The sequence below is a fragment of the Musa acuminata genome, chromosome BXJ2-4, assembly GCF_036884655.1.
Source record: "Musa acuminata AAA Group cultivar baxijiao chromosome BXJ2-4, Cavendish_Baxijiao_AAA, whole genome shotgun sequence".
In the NCBI taxonomy this organism is placed as follows: Eukaryota; Viridiplantae; Streptophyta; class Magnoliopsida; order Zingiberales; family Musaceae; genus Musa; species Musa acuminata.
Window position 1 is genome coordinate 18,784,527 of NC_088341.1, and position 16,909 is coordinate 18,801,435.

Consider the following 16,909-nt stretch of genomic DNA (forward strand, 5'->3'; position numbering starts at 1 on the left):
GAGATCCGCTTGATTACCGCACCAACACCTACCCCTTGAAGAAACCATGGAGCCATGATCGAGGCTCTAAGCGGAGACATTAGAGCTTACCAGACACTCTGGAGCTAGATCTCGGAGATCCCATGGGCTTTGCTCGAGAGGCATAGCAATAGCTCGAGGAAAGTGGAATAGGGGATAAGGAAGCCCTAGTCGAGGAGTAGTGCAAGAGAGAGAAAGGCACCGTTGAGGCGAAGCAGAGCGCCTGATGTTCGGTAGTTAAGTCGACGGGTGTAGTTCCATTATATTACAGTGTTGCCATTAACAGTCCTATACACGGAACATACGTCGTCGGATACGCTCGACGTATTGTAGCAACCAACAAGAATATACGATTCCTTAATGCACTTCAAATTGGCTTCGCGATTATGGAGTTCTCTCGTATCAAATTTAATATTATATATACTCGAAATATTTAAATATTATTATTTGATAAACTCTGATCGCTAATAATAATAATATTTGATTATCATAAATTTTTAAATTTAGATAAATATTTTTATTATATAATTTATAGAAAAAAACTTGTAGTATTGAACTTTTATCATATAGCACCCCTATAATTGATTTTTATGAAGGGGAATCACTTTTTAAAAATATCGATAATACCTTTAAATCGAGATTTTTTTAGCCACAAATCCATTGGTCTAATTTAAACATTATGATTTAGGTTAAATCAATTCAGATTATATATTATTTCAGATTGGGTCGGGTCTGATTGCAATAGGTGAAGTTGAACCTTCTTGAATATGCCGGAAAGTGTAATCCAAGTGTAACATACAGTGTTTTCATCAAACCAATCCAATTTCTTTAAAACTACTCAACACATGATTATAAGATATTGATATTTTTTTAATTTCCTATAATTTTAGGATGAATATATTTTTAAATAGAACATCTTTAGGTTAAATCATCGTGCAGCTCAGTTGAATTAAATTATCTAAACTTTTCTACAACTATCAAGGTGAGATGATAATATGTTTAATATTTTTTTATTTTTATATAAATTTAAATTAATTAATTTTTATAATAAAATATTTTTTGATTGAATTTGTAATCGAGTGTAACTAACTCTTTGAATTTTCACCAAACTTATACAAATTTATGTAAAACTAATAAGGTAAGATGCTAATGTTTCATATCATTTTTTTTCTATTTATATATGCATTTAGGGCGATTAATTTTTTGAAATATAATATTTTTATGTTAAATTTGTGATGAGTGTAACTTGAGTATAATTGGAGTTAATTTTTATCAAACCAATTTAAACTAACGTGAGACTAGAAGCACATCACATCATTTTTTTTTCTAATTGCTTATGAGTTTAGTGTGATAAATTTTTAAATAAAATATTTTTAGGTTAAATATGTACTAAGTGAAACTTGAGTTTATTTTCAACAAACTAATTCAAACATTTTTAAAACTACTAATGTTATTATAAGATATCTAGTATCACCTTTCTATTTTTATGAATTTATAATTATTATTATTTTCAAATAGGGTATTCACCCTTGAGCAGTTTCACTACGAGTTTAGACAATACCATTGAATAGTACAATATTCGATGTATGGGTGATAGTACCATCCGTTTAAGGATTTAGTTTTGTTGAATATATGATCAAGTGTAACTCGAGTTAATTTTCATTAAATCAATTCAAATTTCTCTAGCACAATTAGAACATATTTCTAATTTATAATGAATTAATAATAATTTTATATAAAAATTAATATATTTTTAAGATTATTTTTTAAAAAAATTATAAATCTAGAATATTTTTTATATAAAAAAAATAATATATTCTTAATATATTTTATGAATGAGTGTAAATGAAGTGTAATAACTAATCCAAATAAATTGTAAAGAGAAGGGGCGGGAGAGAGAGGAAGGATAACGGAGAGAAAGAGGATGAGGAGGAGGATGTGAGGGAGATAGATGAGATTAGGGGGAAGAGGAAAAAGGGGGAGGGGAAGGAGATAATAAAAGTGGGAAAAAAAGAATATGACGATGGAGGAGAGAGTGGAAGTGAAGGAGGTAAATGATAATTTAAGAGAATCAAGGGATAATCTAATGTTCAATTAAATCATAGTTGAACTAATTTGATCCCATTCATCTGAACAAAATTCATTTAATTCTAAAAACTCAAGTCAAATCTAGTCATTATATATATATATATATATATATATATTTATTTATTTATTTATTTATTTATTTATTTATTTATTTATATTTTTTTATAATATCTTTTTTTATAATTCTAAAAAATCCCATTACTAGGGATTTTTTTTTTTTTGATAAGTTGCTCATATTCATTATCATCGAATTTCAAATTTTGATAAATGTTTTCTTTTTTATTATTATTTTAAAGAGAATATACGATTAAGATCGTATTATTCTTTTTATCTCAACTTATCTCTTCCAACTTCTCATGCACAACATAAAGAGGCGGTGGAGGCGATTTCGACTCAACCATGGTCTCTCCTGCCCTCCCATCTCCGAAGACCTATGAGATGGAGAGAAGCGTCGCGGCGACGGACAACTCCTCTAGATATCTGCCGATGCTCGCTCCGGACAACGTGTTTTTCCCCTTCTTCTTCTTCCTCGGGACTTCTGCGTAGCCTTTTCTCCGCTGCTCTCTCTCTCTCTCATCTCCGGTGCTCTGTGGAGACGTGAGAGAAGGAGAGAAGTGGCATGGAAATGAGATAGACGGCTTCGGTGCACCATCTCCGGTGATGCTTTTTTCTTGCTCTCTGCTGCATTTAGTTATCGAAGAACCATCTTGTTGCTTGTTTTGAATTGAATGGCCGATGGATGTCAGATAGCAAGCTAATACACGTCGAAGAACTCCTGCACCCTGCAAAGATGCGGAGAGCTCTTTCTTTCGCCATTGTTGCTGCGATCGGTAACTTCCTGCAGGGATGGGATCAGGCCACCTTGTCAGGTAAATGCTTTCTCTGATCTCAAACGCAGCAAAACTTGAATCTATCGATCACACAAACGTTTGTCTCTCTTGGATTACTCGGCGTGCAGGTTCTCTTACTTACATAAGGCAGGAGTTTAGGCTGGAGGACGAGCCTATTATTGACAGTCTAATTAACACCATCCCTCTCATCGGCGCCGCCATCATCACGGTGTTCTCAGGAGCGCTCTCAGATCGGTTTGGCAGACGGCCGATGCTAATTATCTCCTCAGTTTTCTACATCGCTGGTGGCGTTTTGACGATATGGTGTCCCGACGTATACATACTGCTCTTGGCAAGGCTGGTATTCGGGTTTGGGATTGGTTTGGCCGTAGCTTTCGTCCCGGCTTACATAACTGAGGTATCTCCATCGGAGATGAGGGGCTTACTGAGCACCCTTCCACAGTTGACGGGCACGACGGGGACGACTGTGGCGTATGATGTGGATTTCGGGATGTCATTGCAGAGCCAACCTAGTTGGAGATTACTGTTTGGAGGCATCCTATTTCTTTCCATCGTGTACTTCGTTTTCACGGTGTTCTTTCTGCCGGAGGCACCAACATGGCTCGTCAGCAAAGGACGGATGGAGGAGGCCAAACACGCTTTGCAGAGACTACGCGGAAGAGAAGATGTGTCAGGTCTGTTCTGAGATACAACTTACGATTGCTTGACTAATAGCAGCAATCTATCATCGTCAGTGTGTGCTGATCTTTTTGTACCAGGAGAAATGGCTCTTTTGGCTGAAGGTGTGGGAGTTACTGCAACTGAGCTCCCCGTGGAGCAGGAGTCGACTGGTGTGAAGGACATGAACATGCCATATCGTCCAAAGAGAAGAATCGCTTGGGTTAGACGACCAGCAACGGAACGTAGTCTTCTTGGAAGTGTCCTTGATCCTGTTCGGATCAGATGGAAGCGGCGTGCAAGTAATGAGCAAGCCGATGTGGAGAAGAACCCTCCCAGGGAGGGCGAGTCCTATGCCTCTGATGATATGTACACTCCATTGCTCTCAGACCACGGAACAAATGGAGGAGGAGATCCCAAAAGGGTCATTTTGTGCATGGAAGCTGTGTCTGGATCGCAGAAACATTGCGTGCTTGTCATTCCTGAAGGTGATGCCTCAGAAACAGATCAATGTGTCGAAGCCAAAGCATCGGTGAGCCAGCATCCAAGTCGGCCAGCTTTGGTTCCACCCTGCGGCGGACTCAAACATGTATTGTTTCTCTGTATTGGGATGCAAATTCTTCAGCAGGTAAAACAAAACGAGACACATAATCAGGTTTGATTCATCTTCAGTGATCTCTCAGTATATTTGATTCTTTGCTAGTTTTCTGGCATCAACGGCGTCCTTTATTACACTCCACAAATTCTTGAGCAAGCTGGAGTTGGGATTATTCTCTCAAAACTGGGACTCAGCTCTGTTTCAGCATCTCTGCTCATCAGCTCTGTTATATTTACGTTGCAGCTCCCGTGCATACTTGTTGCCATGAGGCTCATGGATGTCAGCGGAAGAAGGTAAGAGGAAGAAGGCGATCTCTCCGTGTTGGTTCTTCATTTGGATTCCAGTTCTCATGTAGGTTTCTGCAGGAGTCTTCTGCTGGGTACGATCCCCCTGCTGATCGCGTCGCTTCTTCTTCTGGTTCTGGTGAACATGGTGGACTTGGGCGCAATCGCACATGCGGCGCTCTCCACCGTCAGCGTGGTGGTGTACATGTGCTGCTTCGTCATGGGGTTCGGACCCATCCCCAGCATCATCTGCTCGGAGATCTTCCCGACGCGCGTCCGCGGGAAGTGCATCGCCGCGTGCTCCGTCACCGCGTGGCTCTGCAGCATCGTCGTCGCCTTCACGCTGCCCCTCATGCAGCGCGCTGTGGGCCTCTCCGGCGTCTGTGGCGCGTACGCCTTCGACTGCCTCGTATCGTTGGGTTTCATCTTCTTCCTCGTTCCTGAAACGAAGGGCGCGGTGATGCCACCTTGAAGTCGTCGTCGTCGTCGTCGTGTCGTCGTCGTCGTTTCGTAGTTGACTCTAGTTTTCGGTCATTATTGTTTCGGCTTTAATTTTTGCAACATTTTATGGGGTTTATTATTATTATTATTATTATTATTATTATTATATATATATATTTTATTTATTTATTTGCAACCTACTTCATATGTTTTTGCAAGATTTCCTATTTTACACATGGATTATATTTCATGAGACAGCCTAACACCTGTTAAATACTTTTGCTAATAGAACACTTATCATTCGGTGAAACACTGAAAAAGAAACAGAAAATAATGAACAAAGAATGATTGTGGGAAAATTGCAAAATTCATGAAGCTTTTCTCGGAATTTATCATAGCAATTATTTACCGGGTAATCTGTTACAGTAGTTCATCTTTTCCCTGCCATCTACTTAGTAGAATACTATAGTAACCATTCTTGATGATTGCAGGTTCCCATTGGAAGTCATAACCCTCTGTTGAAACTTCGTTTCAGTATCGTAATAGCTACTGTTGAAGAAACAATTTCTGCTTGTGTGGTTGCAGGAATATGCAATTTTCTAATCCTCTTTCTACTTGTGCAAATGGGAAATCCACAAGAATATGGTTTGATGAACATATAAGAATTCATCATGGAAGCCTGAATATTGGGAGTAAACTGCAACAAATCAATAAGCACAAGATGACAGCAATCACCACCAACCCTCACTTTATTGTCATTTTGAGTAGTGTGGCAACAATCAGAGTTCCCATTTATGTTCTTGGAAGGGAGATGAAATGTTGCAGTTTGTTGGTTTGCAGATAAATAAGGATAGAGATCCAACATCCACAAGAAGCAGCACAAACGCCAATAAGCACAGCCAAATTATCTTGGATAAGCAGCAGCATAACTCACATAGCCTGAAAAGTAGGGGGAAAAAAAGTCCGTTGTTAAAAGCAAACAAAATAGAAATTATTAATCAACAAATGGAAACAACAGGAGATCTCGGCCAAAAGGACCGGTCAATAACTTTACGTTTCAAGAGTTTGCCTATGGCTGCATTGGGGCAGCCAAATGTATCAAGAATTTGCCTATAACAGCATCGGGCCACCAAGTCACTAGAAATAAAGATACTGTTCTAGTAATGGTCTTGATGGATGAATCATAAATGACAGCTGTTCAGAAGCAGGATTCATGGATGAGAATTTAACTAGAAAATGTTGAAAGAGTTGTAGCAATCCTCAGGCATTTGCAACTGGGCCGAGAGGTCAACGAGTAACTAGTTCATAACTAGTATCCGATGACTTGTATAAAGGCTTTCATAAAAAAAGCAAGGACAGAGAAAAGAACACCATAACTTTGGAAAAAATATGAATGTTTTTGCCATTTTCTTTTGATCAAACATCCAAAAATCAGAGTTAAAAGTCACTGAAAATTGCATCTTTTTGCTATTTCACCAATATCTCATTAATTATAACTTGCAATAAAATGCTTTGCTAAATAATTGTTTTCCATCTATATATCCAGATGACATGCCATGAACTCATGTTAAAGTCTTTTGTTCCAACTGATGCTGCAAATACATGCAATTACTCCTGCTAATATAGATGACAGGTGGTGTTATGATAAATTAGTTGACTATTACAGTGCTTTCCGGCAGAAAACGCACATGAGCTAGAAGACTCAAACAAAGAGTCAGAAATTTATTTAATGGTAGTATGTTGGAGAGTTTGATAAAAAAAAAAACCAAAAGGTGCCAAACTATTACTCTTAAAAGCATATACTTCCTTGCTTAACTAAACTAATCGTTTTTATTAGCTGGCCTGTTTGAACTCTTCAGCAATTTGCATGCCTAGCTGAAATCTTAAGATTTGAAAACTTCAAAACAGCATATTATCATTAAGTAAATGAACAATGCTGTACGGTGAAAAGGCCCATCACCTTCGGACTGATAAACCAAAGTCCAAAGGACTTATATTTGGTTGAGATAATGCTGCAGAGTCAATCTTAGGTTCAACTGTCAGAGTAGGTTTGAGCCAATAACTTAGGCTCAAAAACAAATGAACCTGGGTTTAGGTTTTTCTATCTTGTAAAACCTCTGTAGAATTTTGATCTACCCACTTATATTGACATGGCGAGTTCTATAATTTCTATATTCTGAATTATTATGAGCCTAATGGATGATCAATAACTATATGAATTTTAAGAGGATGAAGGAATATAGAATTCCTAACCTAATTACAAACTAAGGGTTGGTCGATTGTATTTTTTAAGTGTACCCAGCTGAGGAAAATAGAAATTGTATATGAACTTCTATGACGAAGGTTATAATACCTGTCAAGGCAGGCTAGCCTTACCTGCCTCTCCTTGTCTACTACTTTCGTCTAAAATTCCCTCTTTTCTCCAAGTCTTCTTTAAAATCATTTCAGCATCATGCTCCAAATTCAAATCCTTATTGATATCAACGCTTGATTGTTCTGATGGACAAAAATGAGTGAAACCCTGCTATAGTAGCACAGCTAATCTTTGAGAACAAAAAAATCAGATGAACAGATCAAATTTTAGCATGGTTCTGATCTCTAACCCACTATTTATAATCCAGTTTAAGTATAGATTCATGATAACCATCTTGCACGATGCATACCATCCAGCAGTGAAAATGATACAATTTGTTTAACAGTTCCCTATCGATATTTTTTACTTAAACCACTTTGGTTGAGTTATGTGTACATGAGACTGTTATACTTAAATAACTATTGCTCAAAAACACATCAAACCTATTAAATGGAAAACAAAAACATGTTCCGCATGGTTTCATACTTGAACTAGTTGTATCCCGAATTTGCAGATTCAGAGAAAAACCAACACCCCTCAAAATTCAAATAAATAAACACAGGAAACAGTCAGATGATTTGAGAGTTAGTGATTTCATGGTTTAGTTAAATCAGGACGAATAAAGTCTGATTGGTTGCATCTGGATAATGTGACAGTAGCTTACAATAAACAGGCAACTAAATCATGAGAATGGACAGCAATCTGACAAGTGACAGAACCTCGTAACTAAAACAAAATCAATTGCTACAATTTGTTTGGAAGGAAGCCATAAAGACAAAGAAATAAAAAATGAATTTTACTTCAAGAGAAACATTGAAGATGACAAAAGCTCACTCACGAAGCTCAGCAAACTTTAATTAGTATTATCTTTTCTCTCTTTTTAAGATGTCACTTCTGAGATATCTGGACACTAAAGAGGCCGCTACTCCTTAGAAACAAGATTCTGCATGTGAACCCTAACTTCAAGAAATAAAGCTAAGGTTGGCCAACAAGCATGAAGATCATAGATATTTACACGGTCAAAAGACCAAACAGTGGTATATATGTAGGTTATGTTATTGATAACAAGAAACAGCCTATATATTACTGATGACCAGGAGACATCCCTAGATCATATCACATCTGTAACATACTACATCAGCACATGCAGGAACAGCATAATCTAATTTCCTGCACGAGTTTGCCATGAGGCTTGATACTCGGCTGGATTTATGGTGGTATATGATTAGTTTGTAGCCTTTTTTACTATGAAAATACCAAAACCACAATTAGAATATCTACTCTGTCCGATAATTAAACTACCATGAATCTAACCCTCATCTCTCCACTCAGTCTATCAGGTTCCAGCATAAGATGATCTGAAGCAGGGAGTGCAAACTTAAAGATGTGATCTTGAAACATGGGTTGAATATGATTTAAACATCAGTTAAATGCTGACTTAATGGAATGATGACAAATATGTGGATCACAGAAATAACGAAAAAAGAGTTACCTTTTGCACAGCACTGCTTCCAGTAACCCTTGCTCCAACTCTATCAAGCTTCGCCACCGTCACACTGGCCTTTAGATTGCCATCCCTCAAGAATGCCTCCACCATCCGAGACCCGATCTCTTTTCCTTTCTCCTCATCATCGGTGACTGCTACAGCAGTTGGGCCTGCACCGCTGATGGTGCACCCGAAGGCACCAGAATCAATGGCTGCCTTCTTCACACTCACCATCCCGGGGATCAGAGGCGCTCTCCTTGGCTCCACAATCCAATCGGCGGACATCGCCGACCCAAGAACCCTCACGTTCCCTTGCAGCACGGCCGCCACCAGTGCAGCGGCTTGGCTCGAGTTCCGCACATGGTCCTTCATCGGGATATCCGCCGGGAGAGCTTCCCTCATCTTCTTGGTCGGCGCCTCGAACTCGGGACCCACGAGAACGAAGTAGAGCTCCCGGTCGGCCGGGAACTCCAGGCGGATGATCTCGAAGGGATCGTAGCTTCGGATCAAGACGAAGCCTCCCAAGATGGAGGGCCCAACGTTGTCGGCGTGGTAGCCGCTGACCTTCTTCTCGGACTCGAGCCCGGCGAGGACGAGTTCGTCGGGGGAGAGACGACCGCCGAAGAGCTCGCTGACGGCGAGCGCCGCCGCCGCGGCAGAGGCGGCGCTGGACCCGAGACCGCTGCCCAGGGGGAGACCCTTGTGGAGGGAGAGGGAGAGGCCGACAGAGCGTACGCCGAGCATGCGCATGGCGGCGATGCCGGCGATGCCAGCACAGTTCCAGAGAGGGTTTCGGCTGAGCTTCGCGGCGGCGGCGCAGCCGGAAACGTCGGCGATAGAGAGGGTGCCTGGGGCGACGGCGGAGTCGACGGAGACGGTGACGGTGTCGCCGAGGCCGCCGCCAACGGCGCACCCGAGGAAGTCGAAGCCAGGGCCGAGGTTGGCTACAGTGGCGGGCGCGAAGGCAGCGACAGACCGAAACACCGGGGAGGGGTCAGCGGTGGCGGCAGCGGTGACGGCCGGGACTTTAGAAACAGAGGAGCATCGGATAGCCCGCAGGCGGGTAAGGGAGGGAAGGGGACGGTGGCGATGGGCGGGTCGCGATTGGGTTGGGGACGTGGCGCTGAAGGCGGCCGTCGCCATTACTGCTTACAGAGGGTGGTGAGGGTTGGGGCGAATAGGGCGTGGGTGCGCGTAGGGTTTAGGACCGATAAAGCTCCTTCTTTTCTCCTAGTGATGGCTTAGAAGGAACCCAACACAAACACAACAAAAACAATAAGACTATAATTTAGACTCAATTTGTAGTATTTTAATATAAATAATTTTGTCGATTCGATTACTTTTATTTTCTTAGCCTTTTTTTCTTTTAACTTTTCTTACGTTTTTAAGATTGTAAATTTCAAAATAAGGTATTTCAGTTTAGTTGATAAAGATTTTGATAGAATATTATAAAATTTTGACTCAAAAATATTATATATGTATATACTATTAATTATTTTGAATTAGAAAAGATCTCTCCTTCAATTTATATTTTTTGATAAATTAGACTTATTTAATATTAAATATATTAAATTTAAATAATATTAATTATATTAATTATATTAATAATTATTATTTCTAATTATTAGGTTGATATATTAATATAATGACTTATTATTATGGTTGATATATTAATATAATTAATATATATATATTTTTATATTATATTTATTATACTAACTATCTAATAATATTTTAATATTTGTAAATCTAATAATATGTTGATAAAATTTATATCTATCTATATTCTCCTGTATTTGATGTAACAGTTATATTTATATTTACAATTTTTTTTATTGAGAGGAATTTGGATTTCCCAACAATTTATTCCAATAGGAATCAAATGAGGTGCAGACTTGTATATATATATATTATTGTGGCAATGAATACATAACGGCAGGAGGACAGCTTCAGACTCTTAGAACAGCAATCAAGGCAGCATCAGATGGCAGCTTACCCACCCACTTATTACATCACATACCAACATAGCACTCAATGTGGCTCATTTTATGCACTCAGGAATTTTCATAGCCACCCTTTATTTTAGTTATTTATCAGTATCATATATGTATTATTTTCCTTTGTGATGATGGCCTTTAGGCCACTGCAGCTTCCTTCTTCTGCTTCATCAGCTCCTTCTTCTTCTTCTTCTTCTTCTGTTTCTCAGACTGCATAAAAAGCAGAAGAACACCCTTTCAGTCTTGTGTGATACATGCAGCACCACACTGATGAATTCAATATCACGAAACACAGGTGTGAAGGATTTTGTAGTGTGTGCGACATCACCTGGTGCCAGGGACGGGGTCCGCCGACGGAGGAGGAGGAGGAGGAGTCTGAGATCTTGTGCTTGCGATGCTTCTTCGCCACCTCCTTCTTGACCATGCCAATTTTCTTCTGCTTCAGATTCCTGTTCTTTTGCTTCTCTGCTTTCAGTTGAGGGACCTCACCTCCCTTGAAGGCAGAGCAAAAGAAGAAGGCATTGCTTGTCAGAGATCGCTCGAGTACGAGTAGGTTTGTGAGAATTCCTTCACCTGTCAATCTTACCTTGCTGCAGCTGGAGTGACTAGATTTAGAGTCAGATGAGCTGGAGCTTGAGCTTGAGCTTGAACTTGATCTCAAACTCCTCCTCTGCTTGACAATTCCCGAATTCTTCTTCTTGTGCTTCCTTCCTTTTAATTTTCTTACCGATCCAGAATCAATTCCCTTGAAGACAGCACAGAATTGTGTGTGAGAGAGAGAGAGAGAGAGAGTGTGTGTGTGTGTCTGTGTGCGCGCGGAGTCACAGCCATCTTTATGTATCAATCTTACCTCGCTATTGCTGGAGTCAGATGAACTTGAGCTTGAGCTTGAACTTGAGCTTGAGCTTGAACTTGAGCTTGAGCTTGAGCTTGAGCTTGAACTTGAGCTTGAGCTTTTACTGAGCTTTCCAACTGCCAATTTCTTCTTCTTTTGCTTGCTTCCTTTTGATTTCTTCTTTTCAGGGTACTCTTTATCAAAATCATCTCCCTTCTAGACAACACAATGCGATTATTTGTGGATTACTACATTCCGGTACGTGCACTGCACTTGATCGAAGCTTGAGAGAGGCAAAGGAGTTGCAAGTCACCTTGTTGCGTCTGGAGAGACCAGATGTGGAGTCAGAGCTGCTGGAGTCGGAATCGGAGCTCGAGTCGGATGAATCAGAGCTGGAGGAACTCTTCCTGAGCTTGCGGATAGCCAAGCCCAGAGACGTTGCCATCTTGGTTTTCTTCTTCTTCTTCTTCTTCTGTTTCTCTGACAAGGCTTTCCTGATCGCCGTCTTTATTCCCTTCACCTCCTTCTTGAGCCTGTCGATCTTCTTCTTCAGAGCGTCCACCTGCTTCTTGTTCTTCTCCGATCCGCCGGTTGACTGCGCAAGAGAGGAGAGCAGATGAGTTAGCTGCGAAAGATGACAGTGCTGCAAGCGATTCGAACCGAACTTTATTGAGTGGAGTGTCCTTGTTCTTGGAAGCTTCCCCTGCGTCGGTGACCTGCAAGCTGCCTCCCTCGTTCACCACGTCGATCGCCTCCTCCTCGTGGCTGGCGACGATGCTGAGGCTCTCCTTCTGCTGCTGCTCTTCCGCCATGGTTGTGCTGTGCTTGATGTGTTGCTGGAACTCGGGATGCATGCTGTGATCCAGCCATGGCCACTTCTTATAGGTGGTTGGGATCTTGGATTCGGCGAAAGGTGAGCTTGCATGAGGAAGGTGCCGGCAATGGATGGATCAATCATGAAGAGAAGGGACAAAGTGCAGAGAGAATGATCATGGAGGACGAGGACAGAGGAGGAAGCAGGCGAGAGGCCGCGCTGGCGTTGGATGCCATGCCCACCAAGGGCAAAAGATGCCACGGTTGGAGAAGAAAGATCATACGTTCATGCCATGACCAAGGAAGGCGTAAATGTTTTGTTTATTTAAGGTTAAAGGTACAATCAAACGTGGTCAAAATTTAATTGATCAGTCCATCTCTTTCTTATCGGTCCGAGAGCTTTAACCAAATAAGCTATACTTAAGTGTTTCAAACAGGAGAGCTTAAAGTAATTGGATAATATTTTATTTATATTTTATAATCTTTTATAATTAGATAAAATATATATAATTTATATTTGGATAAGATATATATAATATAACTAATTGAATTCCGATGAAATATATTGGTCAATAGAAAAGAAATCCACTTAAAATAGGATGAGAGGAACTTCCATAATTATTTATCCTAATCTTAGGACTTATTGAACAACAAGTAGAAATAATATCATTTTGATACTATTGATAAGTTATTATTTATCTATATTGAGCTCATGAACAATTATCTTCTTTGGAAAGAGAGAGAGGAACCCTTAAAAATGTTGAGAAAGATTACTTCATCTACTTAAATCTCAATCGATATAATAAAACTATATATATATATATATATATATATATATATATCTCGGAGAAAATGCCTCTCTTGGTTGAATACTTAAAGATTATGTCATAGATACTTAGTCAAAAATATTGCAACTCACTGTAAAGATGGTTGAATTCTATACAAATCTTGGATCCCTTTTTCTTTGTTTGATTTTAGTACATATCTTAGCCTCTTCTTCTTCCCAGAAGAACAAAATCTGGTGATCTGTTCAGACGTCAGATTTGTAGGGCACTCACAAGTTGAACATGACCTACAAACCTTGGAACTGGCCATGGATGTTCTCACATCTTTCGCTACAGTACCCAGCAGATTGACTTCACCAAAGATGATGATGATATCTTACATTATTAGTGCAGATTAATTTGGCACAGTCATGAAGGGATTATGTGGCATCTGACATTTCATGCCCTTTTCTACTGCAAATGACAGCTTGAAGCACAAAATGATGTAAGAGTCAAAGATGAATCTGAACTCTTTAAAGTGTGGCTGGCAGTCTCCTTCCATCTTAGCCAAAGTCCAAACAATATGACAACAGTTGGTTAGCTGAATCTTTGACTAACTACATATAGAACCTCCTCAAAACCATGTTATGATAGTTCCAACTTTGATTGCCTTCACAACCTAATTGATTCAATGATGAACTTTGAGTCCATGTATAAGCTCACGCAATTAGCACATCAAGTCAGGAAAAACATCTTTCTCATAGATATGGTCATCTCCCTTTTCTCAGAGAATCCAAATGCTGCTACGTTCTTAGAGATTCATGAACCAGTTGGGTGGAAAAAGGCACTTTGTGTCACACACACACACTCTCTCTCTCTCTCTCTCTGAACAATGGATGGAGCTTAGAGAGCATAAATATGGCATCATGTAACCAAAGAGTAAGAGAAGGAAGCTAAGGACTGCACATCGAACTATTACTTTGAGATATCTTACAAGTCCACATTGTCCATGTCTTAAGTGATCAAGATCTTCATGAACAATCGTCTTAGAAACACACATTCATCTTGACACCTGCATCAATCGATTCTTCCATCATTCACAGCAGATGCTTCCTACTCGAGAAAGAATTGATGGCTTGGTTAAGGCCTGTGTGAAGGTCTCGGTGACGACGGAAGCAAGAAGAACTCATCAGACATTTGCAAGCGGCCACCGAACCCATTCATCTATAGACACCTCCCACCATAGCCTGCATTCCTCAAGAGCGCTTGCTTGATGTCCTCGGCGCCGACGACCGCCCACCGATCTATGCCCTGCAGTTGACGGCAGACCACCGTGAACAACAGCTCATGGCCGGAGCGAAACGGGTCCGGTGTAGATACCTACCTCAGAGCAAGAAGCCTGCAATCCGAAGTCACTGAAGCAACTCACGACACATTGTTGGATCTCAAGCCCCAAGGCCTCCAGTGTGTTCACCGTCGACAGCAGCAGGCCTGGCTTTGCCGCGCAGCAGATCTCGATCCGTGTGTCGCTATCTCTTCTCTCCACGTCGAACTGCATACAGGATTGATTGTTCTTAATCTGTCGATGGCATTCAGCTTGAACCGAGCACAAGGCCCTCTCTGTATCTTACCTTGGGGGACTTCCTCGCTAAGATCTCGTTGGTGCTCAGTAGATTCGGCTGTTCTGGGCCGACGTCCATCTCCTGCTGCAGGCGTTTGACCCTCTCCATGAGCTCCTTCATGTAGTCGATGGTGTCGCCCAGAATGGATGTTCTGTCCATCTGTTGGATCCAGATTTCTATCAGTCCATCTCGCAGCAGAATCTATGGGGTTCTGAGGTACTTCACCTTGCTAATCTTAGGGACGACGGACCGCAGCATGGAGAGCCGGTCGTTGAGTCTCTTCCTTCTCCGCCGCTCCGCCATTAAGTTCTTGGAAGGCATCCCCTCGAGCTTCTTCTTCTTCTTCTTTTTCCTCTCCACACAGCCATCCAACCGAAACATCGCCGGCTCCACCTTGCGAGCGAGGCCAAGCTCGCCGTCATCTAGCGAGGAAGACTGGATCTCCGGTGCCGGCGCCGAGTACGGGCCGGCGATCGGACAGCATACGTCACTCAAACCGTCGAAATTAGGCTCCACGGTCACGTCGAAAGCCGGCGGAAAGCTCAGGGGAGCCAACGCGTGTGGGCTGATCTGCTGGAAGCAGTCCAAGCCGCCGTCGCAGGGGAAGAAGAACTCGCCCATTCCAGCTGGAAACGAGTCAGAGTCCCAATCGTCTCTTCTCAGGGCGAGCAGCTCCTCCAGGAAGCCATGCTCATCGAGCTCCATTCCTTGCCTGCCCTACGGCGAGGAACACTGTATCTGCAACCTTAAAGAACAATTATTCTCCGCACTAAATGCAATATAGTATGCAGTAATGTACGGTGGCATTGCACCACCATCAATCGGAATGGAATCTGCTTCCACTACCTCTCTCTCTCTCTCTCTCTCTCTCTCTCTCTCTCTCTCTCTATGTGGTCGCTTTCACGGAAATCTGCAATCGTAGAGGGGGTGATATAATAATGGGAAGGCCTGCGAGGGGTTGGCCCGCAAGCGTGACGGAAACGAAAAGGAGGGGGAGAGGAGGGAGCAGAGGCCGTGTCAGGTTCGCAGCACACGTACGACCGATCGCGACAATATCGCTGGGTGGACACGCACCACCGTAACAGGTAACGGCAAGACGACGGGGTCGGGTGTGGTTGGCTTGGGAGGGAAGCGGGTGGGTGAGCGACTTGGCAGGACGTCGGCCTGGCGCAGGGGTGCAAGTTGGCGGTGTGGCCGCCTTGGTGGTGGTCGCTCCTCTGGGCTACTCTTGGGATGCCTCTTTGTCTCCATCTCCATGTGAACACATCCCTTGTTTTGCTACTCAGACAAAGCCCATCTCATTTATCTCATCTTAGTAGCTTGATATCCCAATTGAGTCTCACATCTGGTGTTCTTCCTCCTGCCGCATTTTGTATCGAGTTAAGTGTCTGTCTATTTTATGATGCCTTGACTCCATTATTGTGCATCAGCAACTCGATTCCGTCCGTGACGCTTCCATGATCAGTACATGGGGTACCGGCTTGCATGACTGACGGTCAATCGTTGAGGAAGGAAACACTAGTCAACAACTGTTTTGTTTAAAGGAACAAGTAATCAATCAACTTGAATCCCCTTCCTTCCCAGTAATAGATAATACGTGGGGGGATGTGGTAGCTGCTCGATGGACTCATCCCAGCACATAGGGTCCACTGGGTGGTGCAGAAAACCACGGCGGGGCAACTCCGGCAGCCCACAATATTGTGCACACCAACCCTTCAATACCACCCGACGCCCGGCTTCTTGGTTTTGTCTTTGTTTGAGTGCTTGGGTAGGTGGGAGATGGGAGACATGGGACGTGGGAAGGTTAGGGAGAGGTACAGACCACAGTAGGAACCATTTCTTTGCTTTTTGATAGATGCAATCAGACGGGGAAACAGATGGGGACTTCCGGATTTCCGAGAGAGAAGAGAGAGAGAGAGAGAGAGAGAGAGAGAGAGAGGAAATGATTGAAAGGGATAAAACAAGAATAGCAGCAATTTTTTTTTCTTTTATGATAAAGGAATAGAAATAGAAAAAAAGAAGAAGAAGAAACTAATTACATATGATAAAAAAAAAAAAATTTGAAGTATCCAATGTTTCCCATTACAATGTTTAAAAATTAA

The 16,909-nt window shown here is 41.7% G+C and overlaps 4 protein-coding genes across 9 annotated transcripts; 1 reads left to right on the top strand and 3 right to left on the bottom strand.

Moving 5' to 3' along the window:
* Positions 1–2,708: 2,708 nt before the first annotated feature.
* Positions 2,709–4,968, top strand: LOC135608713 (monosaccharide-sensing protein 2-like). Its single transcript, XM_065101743.1, has 5 exons — positions 2,709–2,975; positions 3,065–3,631; positions 3,716–4,269; positions 4,318–4,505; positions 4,578–4,968. The coding sequence occupies exons 1-5, from the start codon at positions 2,846–2,848 to the stop codon at positions 4,966–4,968; spliced, it is 1,830 nt and encodes a 609-aa protein (XP_064957815.1). The 5' UTR covers positions 2,709–2,845.
* A 691-nt stretch (positions 4,969–5,659) lies between these two features.
* LOC103974271 (homoserine kinase) lies at positions 5,660–10,025 on the bottom strand. Of its 5 annotated transcripts, none has more exons than XR_001976585.2 (3): positions 8,783–10,023; positions 7,314–7,433; positions 5,660–5,876 (listed from the first exon to the last, which is right to left on the bottom strand). XR_001976585.2 is itself a non-coding variant. In XM_018821782.2 (3 exons), the coding sequence occupies exons 1-3, from the start codon at positions 9,917–9,919 to the stop codon at positions 5,842–5,844; spliced, it is 1,317 nt and encodes a 438-aa protein (XP_018677327.1). In that variant the 5' UTR covers positions 9,920–10,025; the 3' UTR covers positions 5,660–5,841. The 5 variants fall into 5 exon arrangements, 3 of the variants coding, with proteins under 3 accessions (XP_018677327.1, XP_009387328.1, XP_009387330.1); XR_010486030.1 differs by having other exon boundaries at positions 7,291–7,433; XM_018821782.2 differs by having other exon boundaries at positions 7,314–7,458; positions 8,783–10,025.
* Positions 10,026–10,659: 634 nt separating this feature from the next.
* Positions 10,660–12,468, bottom strand: LOC103974270 (uncharacterized). Of its 2 annotated transcripts, none has more exons than XM_018821780.2 (6): positions 12,274–12,468; positions 11,922–12,203; positions 11,624–11,821; positions 11,360–11,518; positions 11,102–11,266; positions 10,660–10,983 (listed from the first exon to the last, which is right to left on the bottom strand). In XM_018821780.2, exons 1-6 carry the CDS (start codon positions 12,460–12,462, stop codon positions 10,912–10,914), a joined length of 1,065 nt encoding a protein of 354 aa, XP_018677325.1. In that variant the 5' UTR covers positions 12,463–12,468; the 3' UTR covers positions 10,660–10,911. The 2 variants fall into 2 exon arrangements, with proteins under 2 accessions (XP_018677325.1, XP_009387327.2); XM_009389052.3 differs by having other exon boundaries at positions 11,624–11,824.
* A 1,666-nt stretch (positions 12,469–14,134) lies between these two features.
* On the bottom strand, positions 14,135–16,083 carry LOC103974269 (transcription factor BHLH3-like). Its single transcript, XM_009389051.3, has 4 exons — positions 15,033–16,083; positions 14,817–14,966; positions 14,570–14,737; positions 14,135–14,496 (listed from the first exon to the last, which is right to left on the bottom strand). Exons 1-4 carry the CDS (start codon positions 15,510–15,512, stop codon positions 14,410–14,412), a joined length of 885 nt encoding a protein of 294 aa, XP_009387326.1. The 5' UTR covers positions 15,513–16,083; the 3' UTR covers positions 14,135–14,409.
* Between the last annotated feature and the right edge of the window lie 826 nt (positions 16,084–16,909).

Bases quoted from the DNA above. Each gene is read 5' to 3' on its own strand.
- LOC135608713 (XM_065101743.1), top strand. From the start codon at position 2,846: ATGTCAGATAGCAAGCTAATACACGTCGAAGAACTCCTGCACCCTGCA. The intron at 3,632-3,715 runs GTCTGTTCTGAG...TTTTTGTACCAG, and splicing joins CGGAAGAGAAGATGTGTCAG to GAGAAATGGCTCTTTTGGCT. The intron at 4,270-4,317 runs GTTTGATTCATC...ATTCTTTGCTAG, and splicing joins AAAACGAGACACATAATCAG to TTTTCTGGCATCAACGGCGT.
- LOC103974271 (XM_018821782.2), bottom strand. From the start codon at position 9,919: ATGGCGACGGCCGCCTTCAGCGCCACGTCCCCAACCCAATCGCGACCC. The intron at 7,459-8,782 runs GTAACTCTTTTT...CTACTATAGCAG, and splicing joins GAAGCAGTGCTGTGCAAAAG to GGTTTCACTCATTTTTGTCC. The intron at 5,877-7,313 runs GTAAGGCTAGCC...CCTACTTTTCAG, and splicing joins TAGTAGACAAGGAGAGGCAG to GCTATGTGAGTTATGCTGCT.
- LOC103974270 (XM_009389052.3), bottom strand. From the start codon at position 12,462: ATGCATCCCGAGTTCCAGCAACACATCAAGCACAGCACAACCATGGCG. The intron at 11,519-11,623 runs GTAAGATTGATA...GCTGTCTTCAAG, and splicing joins CTGACTCCAGCAATAGCGAG to GGAATTGATTCTGGATCGGT. The intron at 11,267-11,359 runs GTAAGATTGACA...TCTGCCTTCAAG, and splicing joins GTCACTCCAGCTGCAGCAAG to GGAGGTGAGGTCCCTCAACT.
- LOC103974269 (XM_009389051.3), bottom strand. From the start codon at position 15,512: ATGGAGCTCGATGAGCATGGCTTCCTGGAGGAGCTGCTCGCCCTGAGA. The intron at 14,967-15,032 runs GTGAAGTACCTC...TGGATCCAACAG, and splicing joins TCGTCCCTAAGATTAGCAAG to ATGGACAGAACATCCATTCT. The intron at 14,497-14,569 runs GTAGGTATCTAC...CGTCAACTGCAG, and splicing joins TGCAGGCTTCTTGCTCTGAG to GGCATAGATCGGTGGGCGGT.